Source organism: Lepisma saccharinum, chromosome 4, assembly GCF_977018435.1.
Source record: "Lepisma saccharinum chromosome 4, izLepSacc3.1, whole genome shotgun sequence".
Classification (NCBI taxonomy): Eukaryota; Metazoa; Arthropoda; class Insecta; order Zygentoma; family Lepismatidae; genus Lepisma; species Lepisma saccharinum.
Genome location: NC_139232.1, coordinates 31,565,518 through 31,577,747, shown reverse-complemented (window position 1 = coordinate 31,577,747; position 12,230 = coordinate 31,565,518). Strand labels below are relative to the sequence as shown.

Sequence of the window (12,230 nt, the reverse complement as noted above, 5' to 3'; positions counted from 1 at the left end):
TTGCCCCCCCCCCCACAAACGAGGGTAACGGCAATGCCCCTGGCTGGCTACGGCCCTGGTGTTCACAGTAGAACAGTGTGTTGTTTGACTCGCGACCTCAGCGTCGAACGTGACATGTTTCAGTCCTGCCCTATATCACTATATATACATATATTGGTTGTTTACGACATATACTTATGGATCCTGTGCCACGGAAAACCTATTTCAATGTGTGTGTGGGGGGGGGGGTAGCAACATTCGTAAATCTCATTTCATTGGTGATGTGGCTTACGAAGCTTTGAGTTCCCTTTTTTTAAGTAGTGAAAATCTATTGCAGTTGGCAACACTGCAGAACGGTGTGGGCCCGGTGCAGTTTCTACTCGAAGCAACTACGTCATGCAGAGGGAGGGGTCTGCAGTTGATGAAAAGAACGAACTGAGACCTACTAGGTATCGTAAGACTGCGGGTACCCGGCGGGTCTACAATGCCTGCCAGGAACGATCTGGGCAGGTGGGCAGACAAGCTGCTCAAGCGAGGATGTTGCGCAGGTTGCATGGCATTTCAGGAGCGATGTCTCGCGAACGGGTCTGCTCCAGGTCTTGTGCAGGCCTCTGGTTATGTCATCGTTATGGTTGCGATTTGTCTGGAAAAGCAGAAAGGTTAAGTAAAATGAGAAACTTAGAAACTGATCCGCGTGTCAGAAGCTCGATTTGGATGCCTTCGGAAAATACTGCCAACCATTCACTACAATGTATAATAAAAAATATGGGCAATTTATGACATGTTCTCGGTTTTCTTTTGCTTAAGCACAAGATATGGAAACTAGTAATAATTATTATTATTTTTATAATTGCTGTAACTTACAAGTAACGTAAGTTACAGAAACCAATATTTTTTGTTGTAAAAATTGCTATAATTTCACCATTCAAATTAAATTAACTCATTCCGGAAATCTCAAAGGGGCAAGTGCCCCCCTTGGCCTCTCCCTGCGGACGCCCTTGGTGGGTAAAGTGAATCTTGTTGGTAAAAACAATGATTCGGTTGTACAAGGTATCTCTCTCTCTCTCTCTCTCTCTCTCTATATATATATATATATATATATATATATATATATATATATATATATATATATATATCTTCTCTCTTTCGTAACACCTGTGGCCATTTATAGAAATTGACATAATAAACCTGGTTTAACTCCGTCACATTTTACAATAAATTTTCATACTTTTTAAAGAAAAATTACACATAGTAAATCCTGTTTCCCGTCCATATTTTAACATACTTGCATAGATTTTTGTTTTAAAGTTTCTCTGTATCAATATGTATTTGATGTCACCGTTCATGTACACATTTAAATATTCGCTCGCAAGTAATTAAAATAATATCAAATCAACCATACTTACACCAGATTCATAATCCTTGTTATTTCGCCAGAGAGAGACTGTGAAATATTGTGTTTAAAAAACATATGAATTTAAGCATAAAGAAAAGTAAGCATAACAGTTAAATAAATAATGTATATTTGTCTGTAGTATAGGGTAATAAATAGCAAAATTTCAATTGTTAATCGCAGCTTGTGAAAATTTTGAAGGTATTATTAGTAAATGACTGCAGTACTAAGGTCAAAATATAAAGGAGGTTAAATGTCTATTTTTTTTATTTCTAGAACAAAGTTGTTGAAAATCAAAGTGTGCTTCTAAGAGTATTGTGTAATTTTGAAACTTGGTCTAAAGAAGCATTATACCAACATACGTACCGGTACATTAAAAGATTGTGGCAATTAACAAGTGAATGGAGAGAAAGTTGTGAAAATTTCCTTCAAAATTAACATTCATGTTCAATTTTATTACTGTAATTAGGATAAATATTGGATGAGAAAATTATTTTAAATTCAGAGCACAAAGAAAAGGAATTGAAGAAAATTGGCAAATGTAGTGTTACTTGAGACTTAAAATTTCTGAACGACAAAATAACGCGCATTCAACGTCCTAAAGGCAGTAGAAAGGTTTCATAGTGTGATTATATGCATAAATGAGCAGAAATCTTATTAAAAGCTTTAAACTACTTCAGTATTGTAATTCTACACTTGCTATATTAATTATATTAATTCCATAAAATAGTACACTAAAAATATAATCCTTATATGGTATTAGTTTTTAAGGAAAACATTATTTGTATATTTCCAAACAATTTAATTGAAATATTTATGTGATGGGCTCTTAAAACTACTTTTGTTCCTCCGCCGACAGGATGGTGAAATGTGTGAAGAATGTTGGGATAGGAGGGAGGCTGAAAACCAAGCGGCGGAATGATACATTATAATCATATATGTGTAAGTTCCATCATACACACATATACATATTGACACTATCAAGATGTCGTAAAGCACATGCCTGTTTCTGTATATAAATCACATTTTTCTGGCACCTACAAAAGCATCATGCAAATCCATTTACTCAAAATTCGTACTTTATCATTGCACAGTATTTTATTTACACTTTCCTTGTACAATAATGTTTTACAATATAATCACAATTAATTATTAACTCTTGAAACACATTTTGCTAATGCTTATATATAAATGTGTGGTTTTAGATACGCACACGCATAAGAAGCTTTTCGATGTACGAGTAATTTGATTTATCTACTTACAGTAATTGCTGTTCACTTTACCAGTAATATTCAGTGCCATAACATTCAATTAACATTTTTTTCTACAAGACAGTAACAACATTTAGTGATATTCAATAACTACCTCCAAGATTTGTCACAACAAACCCCTAAGAGAGATTTGACACCGAAGCGACAGGCGACTCACGACACGACACGAAGAGAAAGCTGCAAATGACACGCGGCAAGCGACACGTATTTCTGCTCAGTTCGCATGATGCCGTCATCGGGTGATGATACCAACATAATTACACTAACCAGTTTATTAGTCACCAGAAGAAAACGGAAGAAGAGACATTGCTACATGTAAATCATGTTGTAAATATTTGTCCAAGTTATTTAAACTCGGGAGACGCATGTTGTTCATGAGAAAATGAAGAAACCACGTGCACTGACCTCAAACTGAATACGCTAGACTTTTCGCTTTCCTTTCCAGCCTGGAGAAATCAAAGACCTAAACGCTAGAGCAGTGGTTCTCAAACTTCGAGACTTTGACCCGTATCCTAATAAGTTTCCTCGTAAATACCTTTCCAGTATTTATAATTTTATGTATGAATTAACATGTGTCCTAAAAATTAAATATTGATAAATAAATTCTATCAAAATCACAAAGAATAATAGTTCGATTACGTCCAGGCTTGTTGACAAATATGGAGTAGCGGTAATGTCGTCTCATTGCAATCAATTGCTCTTGGGTTCGATTCCCGGTGTAGATCCCGCCTTAAACTGTATAGTCTTGATTAGTCTACTTGTGTGCAAGGTTGACATAAAAAACAAAAAAAACTCACAACTCAAATAGGAAATTAGGATCATGTTATCTGTCAAACACTTCCAACGGAACCTCTTATTGCCCAGTATACCAATGGTAACACACTAACACTGTTAAACCTTGTATCCATGTTTTAATGAAACACTCAAACGCTGACCAAGGCAAAATTTATTGTATAAAATACACCATATAACGTAACGTTTCCGCTTTGTAACAGGGTCTTCATCAGACAAAGATTCTAGTGTGAATCTGTTAGACGGTGGAAACGTTACGTTTTATAGTGTATTTTTATACTATAAATTTTGTCTTGCTCTGAGTTTCAGTGTCCCAGTATACCTGTATACCAGGGCCCGGTACCCGGCCGCGGCCCGGTGGTTGAGAAACACTGCACAAGACTATCCTACCACGTTCACTGATCTACTCTGACGTGCTTTCAAACAGTCACGTCGACAAATGGCCAAAACATGACCTCATTACATGATGTTGAGGCAAATTACAACCGATAACGACACGAATAAACTTCACAAAGCCAAAAGAACGTTCTGCTTAAATCTTGAAACATTGTACATAATGATGCTTTATTATATCAACAAATTAGAGGTTCAAAAATGGTTTAAGGCATTCGGGTGAGCTCTCTTCTAGAGTTTAAATATAGCTCGTTAGGGTGAAACATTCACTGCTCATACTCAACACGATGCACGATATTGAGAAAAGGGCTCAGTCCGAGTGACACGCAAGCGACAAGCGACAAGCGACATGTGCAGCTTGTCGTGCCACTTAGTTTCGAAAGGTTCAATTTATTACTGAAGGTTCGCTTCTAAACGACACGTGTCATTTGTCGCATCGGTGTGAAATCTCCCTGAAACTTTACCAGAAGTGTAATTTTAATAATTTTTCGTGGTAAATTTGCCCATTCGCATTCTATTTTTTTTTAATTTTCCCTAGTTGAAAATTCTCAATAAATGCTTAATAATATCCCTATATCCTTATTCTAATAATGTTGTCGTAGCTTCTCAGGCATCCTTCATAACTACACTGCTAATTTTTAAAATCTCTTTATCTCTTTTTCATAGTTCCATGTTGTTTCATCGTGAGCGAATTCCTCTATGTGAAAGCCAGTACAAATGCTTGCTTCATATTTAGTCTTGCAGTTCAAAGAACCTTCACAATGTTTTCCAACTTCTAAGATACAGATCTTTCTAGTTTTCTTTGCCTTTCTTGATTCGTATTTTTAATATCTGTATAAAATCAGTAGCGAAAATTCTTGACTTGATGACGGCCACTAAACAACCTATTAACCAGAAGAAAAGAAAGATGTTTTACTACATGCTTAAAGCTCTGCAGTGAAAACGTTTATAGTCCACTAAATTATTCATGTTGAAGCAGAATCGAAACAGGGATTAATCCCGACCATTCCCGTAGCAATTTCCTCATCTGATTCTACAACCTATTCCATGATTTTATGAAGTTGTACGTACCTCGTCTTCTTTAACGAGTCGCCCTTTATGTGGTTTAACGGTACAGTCACAAGAAAAACTACGGTGAAGATCAGACATAAAACAATACGAAAAGGTGATAATTGCTATTACATAATATATTGCCACATTGCATATGATACAACCGTATATGTTAATGTCGGTGGCAATTTTTTCTTTAATATTTAACAAAGAAATTTTCTAACCAATGGCGTATTTAAAGGGAGCATCTGACTTCAACTCCATGTTATGCTCTCTAATATGCTTATCAGTAGATAAGCATCATATGCCCACCACACATTGCCAAAGTATGCATTAAATGTGCACTAAAATTTAATTTATTTTCTAAATGTCTTTTTACAGTATATTTCCAACATGTTTCTTTTAAAATGTGTATTATATTATTTATAATTGTTGAAATTATTGTAAATTATAGTACAGGACAATTAGATGCAAAATAGAGGAAGAGATTCAATCGAGATGAAATTTGCTTGGAAGCATATTATTAAACATACCAAAAGTTTCAATGAATCCGACGTGTACTACCCGCGCCATCATTATCGAAAAATGGCCACCAGTACAGACAAATTGCCTAAAAAAATGTTCCGAATGGGATAAAATTTGTCAGATATCTACCTAACTCATCGTATAACATGGGAATTTTCCTGTCAATCATCTCGAGCCACGGCCAACATTTTGCAAAATGGCCGGTAATCTGTTAATTACTTTATGTTATATGTAATGCTAAAAAAGTTAAACAAAGCGAACTAAATTTTTAATAATTGTCTAGAAGCGTTACGCAATATGTGAAATCTAAAGTCCACGGGCGTACTGAGGGTCGATCATGAGGGTCAGACTTTTCTGAATAAAATATCGCAATGTAGTTATTTTGTTCATTCAAATGCTTTTTGAGCGGTAGAAGAATTGTAAAAAGTTGTAAAAATTGTAGGGTGCGCCAGCGCACTATCCAACAACTGATATTCATAATATCAATTGAAGGGGTCGGGTGTAAAACATGGTAAGTGACATTTTGGTCATTTCTGAATTCATTAAGAAAACAAGGTTATTAGAAGCTATACTGTAGACAAATTGTTTTCGTGTCGTGTTTACCAATTTCAGAAGGCTTCACTGAGTCCAATTCAATTTAAAAAATTCACGAAACTGATTGTAGGTTGTTGAAAGAAATGCATCTGCTTAAAGGAAACTAGATTTTTTGTTTTTTAGACGCTAAGGAGAAACTACGTATATAAATCCACAATGCTACCCTCTTCGTAAATATTACAAATTCTGGTAGAAAATCACTTAGACGTATTTTTATCGTAAGTATCTATATTACTAAGTTAAAATCTTTGTAGAAATTAACATTGAATGCATGAGCGATAGAGAAAAGTGAATGGTCACAACTGAAAAAATACCCCCCATATAACCATACAATTCTAAACAACTCACTATTTCTGTCTATGCCCTTTCTATTTCACTTCTTGTCAGAACCAAGCAATAATCGATACTCCAGCGGGTTAACAGAGAACGAGTATAAGTAATCGAAGATGAAGTGAAATGACAGAGTATAAAAAAATAGGAGGATATATCCTGCGTAGGTGGTGGAGCACAAAGAACCGTGCTGTAAAAAAATACCCCATCATCCCTTGATTAACAAACGCTCCCGTTTTCATCAGTGAGTTCTTGATGTGGTCATTATGTACGTTTTACGGTCCCATAAAGTCCCTCAGTGCGAAGATACGAACGCCAGTAAAGAGCAGCGCGTTACGCGTAACATTTTTCTTTTGTTCCGGCCGATATCTCCTTGTCAAATGCGACAGAACGCCAGAGCAGTTTTATTAACCGCAACAAGGCGACGGGCGCTTCGCAATTTACATAGAAGCAGCTTCAGACAACGATAAAACGAGTAACGTTCCTGTTCATCTGCCATACGCCGGTGTCCTGCACGAATAAATATGTCGGCCACGGAGACAAGGTAATGGGTAAGGGGGAGGGTCCCTCAGTCACGGGTTGTGGTGGAGGGTTCTTGGAGAAACTGCGCTCGGTCCCATGTCCCTCTCTCCTTAATGTTCACCAGTGGCGGCGATTATGAGGGTTGAGGGGGGGCAATTGCCCCCGCACCATGCTAATCTTATGTAGGGAAATTAAACTGTCCTTGCCCCCACTACTTTTTGCACCTCGCCCCCCTAGTTTTAGAACCAAATCGCCGCTCACTTCTCTCGTATTGAGCCTAGGCCTGGGCAACCCGCTGTAACTGTGGAAGACCGCTCTCGTATGCACGTGTGGACTGCAGAACGAGCAGCTGTGCTGTAGCGTTGTAAGAGAGAGTGACGGAGGCAACAGGCTAGGTCGATCGCGTTCATGTAGAGAGAAACGTCTCGTCCTCTGATTCGTAAATAGTAGAGATCGCCATGAAATTCACATAACCGATATTCAGACTTTAATTTATCCGTTTCCGATTCAATGGATAATCCGCATATCCGAATATCCGAATATTACGGATATCTGTCTTAGCAGTTACACAAGATCGATATTTTGATAGATTCGACAAGTTCGCTCTTCAGTTTAATGCGCAAGCACTTTCTGACGCCGGCTTCCTGAGGTTACGTGCTTCGGAGCTAAAACAATGAAATCGTATACAACACAAAATGTCATATATATTTCTTTCTGCTTTCGACCAAACTTTTCTTGCTCTCATGCATGGGTGGCGCGGGGAAGAATGTGCGAAGGGGTTTTTCAGCACCCCTTAATTTTCCTCCGCATCTGCCATGTTACGTTATGTATGACTTACTAAAACTTTGTCGTCACATTGGAGTAACACCGCTGTCATTGTAGACAACAGACATTGATCGTAATCTGAAAGAGAACCTGCGTTTGCTTTACTCTATTAGGGGGGAAGTGTCCGTAATTATTAGTGGCTGTTGTCTTTCTTTCACCATTAAAGTAAAAAAGTAAAAAGTAAAGTGTTCCCCTGTGCTTAGCACCACGCCATGAAGGCGTATAGGGGGTGTGGGGGTAACGCCCCACACTTTCTTGATCCGGTCGTGAGTGGGGGTGATGTGATCAGCATCACGCCCCTGACCGCCTTTACCCCCCAGGGTTTCCCCCAGGTACCCATGTTATTCGACGCTGGGTAGGCGCCGGGGCCGCTTCTTTCACCATTACTATTTTCTTTCGTTAAAAATTTCATTTCCTTTTTTAAGAGACAGTATATGGTCATTGGCCTGCATAAACAAGCTTTGTTCGTTTCAAATTACAAAACATGCGCTTGTAGTGGCCAAATCAAACAAAACTGAAAGAAGTCACTAGTAGTCTTCAGTTTCATTGGCATATTTTCATAAAAGTCTATTAAATGTTCATTGGTATTTGATGTAATGGTTAATCCTCCGAAATCCGCGCGGCGGCACTGACCGCCTTTTTTACAATTTTTATATTTTTTCCTTACCATCGCAATAATGGTCGGGAAAGCACCAGGTAACTTATCTTCACTATTTCCCCTAAAACATAGAGGCGTTGGCGCCTTTTTCTGTCGATCTTTCAGTTGATTACACGCCCCTCAAGTGACCGGTCCCCCTTTGGCGGCACTCAGTACCGCGCACGCCAGCCATGAATTTGGCTGCACGCCAGCCATGAAATAAGAATAATAAAAATTATTTGTATGCAGAAACCGTTGCAGTACCCATACAAAATGTCGGAGTTATCAAAATAACGATATTGAAAAGTGACAACATTCGGTTCCTTATATTTGAGTCAGTATGTCTTGTCTTACGTATACCTCGTAAGAGTAGGAGAAACAAATTGAGATTTGAACATTTTAAAAATATTTTGTAAGTTTCTTCGAGGTGTGTTTTGTACATTCCATTGTTTTTTTCTGCGAGTCAGAGAGATTTTGACAGAGAATTTTGGAATAAATAGTTCCTTTTTAAGCCCATATAAGTTGTATGATTTCAATTCGTTTTGAAAAATGCGTTGAAAAATTTGAAAAAATACGTTGAAAATTTTTGGAAAATACTTTTATATTTTTGTGAATGGTGAGTTCACATTTTAGTGCCTTCATTATATGGAAAAGTTTTAATTACTTTTATAATAATATTTTGGTGCATTTGCTTCAAGAGTCTAAGCTTATATTGTATGAGACTCTGTCATTTTTGTTTGCTTTTCTTCTAATAGCTAATAAAAATGTCCGAAATGGACATGTTTGCGTTCATGTGTATTTCCCCTGATTTCCAGTAAGTGCTAGTGTAATTCAACCTCGATTTACATCAATAATTCACGTATATAACGTTGGTTTTTATGAGGCGGCACTGAGTGTCGCGCGCGGGACATTTGTGCTGCTATGAGGACGCGGATGACGGATGGTTAAAGAATGCATGTTTTCTTTATTTTCAACATCACACTCCCAAAATTTCATTCCACAACCCCTCAGCACACCTACATGATTAATACTGACGCCGCCGCTGCTCCCGTATCATACGTACAAAAAAAAATTCAGATTACATCTGATTGTTGCGGAACTGATCTCATGTACCAACTTTTTGTTAACCTGTACCAATTATTTTATGATCAAAAATGAAAACATAATGCAGTGCAACCATTTCATAAAAGAAGGCAAATCTGCTATATTACTAAGCGCAGTCGACTTCTTTCATGCGCGGCGCCAGAAAATTTTGACCGGCTGAGCAGAAGCCAAATACTGATAAATAAAGGTTGACAGATATAAAGATTGAGTTTCACACACAGATATTCCCTCGCCCTCTCCCGAATTCCTTTGTCTTTCTTTCACCATTTCTCATTGCTATTGTACGTCTTGTATTTTCCTTCCACCAATTTTCTCTGCTTGTATAACCCCCGTTCCCCTTCTCTCTGTGTTTTAAAAGACACATCTGCGTGCACGGGTAATCTGTTCACCAAATCTTCTGATTAAAATTCTCTCCATCCCCTCCAGTCTAGAAAAAAGTAGCGAAAGTAACCGATGTCGTCACCTGTTGTAAAGCCTCTTCGCTATCATTCCTATCTTTCGATCACACTTTAAACTGTAGGTCCAGTCCCGATTAGCTTTACTGTGCATAAAGTGGACTTAAACCACCAACTCATTCAATCTATCTTTCCTGTGTGAATCTTGATATGGCCTCCCTACTTCTCTCATTTATGTGTTCCTTCCCTGATGCCCTTTAATTGCTCAGTATGTATGTACTTCGCTTTGTACGTACAGGGGATATTTTATCTTATCCCTTTAAATTAAGAAGAAATTTATCATAGCCCATACTTTATTAGTTGAACGACATATTACATTAATTGATTTCATTTACTTGTTGTATTTAACTTCGCTTTTCTTCCACGTTTGGCTAATTGTGAAGATGAGGATGATTTGTGATAAGATGAAGCAGACGAAGGGACAATCACAAACACACATGGGCAGATCACAAAACCACAAAAAAAGCTCCACGTAGGATTGTCCTGGCTGTGAGTCCACTCGCCATAGTCTCGTTAGTTAGTCTGCTAAGTGCAGTCCAGGGTGTACTACATGGAATCAGGCACGTATCCAGGAATTCCTTTCGGGAGGGGCTCAACACCATTTTTTTAAGGGGTATAGTAAGAACCTCACAATTGTGTGTTTAAGACCAGAGGTGGCAATTGGGTTCCAAAACGGGGGTGGCGAGGGGGTGCGGAGGGCGTTGCAAGGAAAGTTTACTTTCTCTTGGTAGCCAAGGCTTAACATTAAGAGGTCATAATGTTGAGGCAAAAAAATAAAAAATGGGGAACAACTATCTCTTAAATCGTTGCCACTGTAAAGCTGTCATTTTAATCAGAACGTGAAATCGGAACATTTTTTACCACTCGACTCCTCTGTTTCCATGCATTAATATTGTGTGCCGGAACCATCTCAGTATGTGTGTTTGTCCATTTCTTCTCATCAGGCATAAAAACATCTATGGTATCTTTGAGTGTTTTTACGAAGCTGTTACACATGCACGGGATGGACAATCCACTCGACAACGTGAGCATAGACGCGAGATTCAAATTGTGGGTTGCATACTGGACGCAGACAGCTCTCGAATATTACTCTCTGATTCGAGCCTGAACACCACTAACGTGTCTTGTCCTCCCATTTTTTCAGCTCTTATAAAAGCCGAAACCCAAAAAATTGTTTAGATTCAGGCCTTAGCACTCACAAGTGTTCAAAAATGCCTGTCACAGCTTCCGCTGTCTTGTTATATATCGGCACGAAACAAAGGAAGTCTTCTCGAATACAGGTGGATCACGAAACAATTAATGCACAGTGAAAAACCCTTCCGTTCCCAACATATCTAATGTTTCGTCTCCCAGTATGATCAAATGCTTACTCATTTATCTCCAGTGACGTGCCCAAGGGAGGGTTGGTGAGGTAATAACCCCATTTGACCCAGTATTCCTTTTTTTTAAAGAAAAAAAAAGGAACCTCAAAGACAGGGAAAAATGGCAAAATCAGGACTGACCACCAAAAATAGTATGCGTAACCCCTCTCCCTTCCGAAAATCCTGGGCACGTCTCTCTTTATCTCGGACACATTTTTTAAATGAACTCACCAGAAGTTTTTATCATCGTATTGGAGATGCGTTCTTCCTGCAGGTTTGAATATGATCCTTTAGGGTGTTGTCGTCTGCCTGCCTTCACACCTAACCTTAACAAGGCCCTTATTTTCCATCCTTGTGACTTGGATTTTCAAGACTTAGGAAGGTTTCAGACCGAAGGGACACGCGATACATGTTGATTGGAATGGGCCAATCAACAGCAACGTTTCACACCTTAGCGACACAAAAGGCCGCACAAACCTAATCTTCAGGCGACATGGTGTGAAATCTCCCTTATTAGGCCACTGTCATTGTCACATCGAAGTAGTAGCTCTTGTTGACCACAGAAAAAAATTATCCTCAACCGGTGATAATGCTCCTCAGTTTTCTTCTCTCTCCTATATTTTCTGTGCTTGTTCACTATACAGGCAACACCTTACGATTTGATATACACAGAACATGTACTATGTAGACATTTTAACGAAAAATCGGTTGAAGTCAAGGATGACTAGGTGGCTCAGTTGGTAGAGCCCTGATTTGGATCCTGGTAGAGCCTGCAATTTCTACCTAAAATGTCTACATATGCAACATCTTCCTGCTTTCTCTTCTCGATATTCATAAAATTTTCGGCTGTCTTTTCATGGTAGTAAAGTGTTTGAATGTGTTTCGAACCCACTAGGCTTAAACAAAAGTATTTCTTTATATCATGAAATTCTCAGACTGCATATACGAAATTTAGTTCTGGCAAAACTAAATCATCACTGAAAACTTTGATTTTCAGTT

At 38.3% G+C, this 12,230-nt stretch overlaps 1 protein-coding gene across 4 annotated transcripts in view; it reads left to right on the top strand.

Annotated features, from left to right (window-relative positions):
* LOC145987127 (fibronectin type III domain-containing protein 5) overlaps window positions 1–12,230 on the top strand; it is a 364,617-nt gene that overhangs the window by 340,820 nt on the left and 11,567 nt on the right. Inside the window, exon 6 of one of the 4 annotated variants that reach the window (XM_083121620.1) lies at window positions 2,232–2,314. The exons of the other annotated variants lie outside the window; for them this stretch is intronic. Coding sequence (XP_082977746.1) covers window positions 2,232–2,294 — 63 coding nt within the window. The 3' untranslated portion in view covers window positions 2,295–2,314. The remainder of the gene's footprint in view (window positions 1–2,231; window positions 2,315–12,230) is intronic. 4 annotated transcript variants of the gene reach the window in all.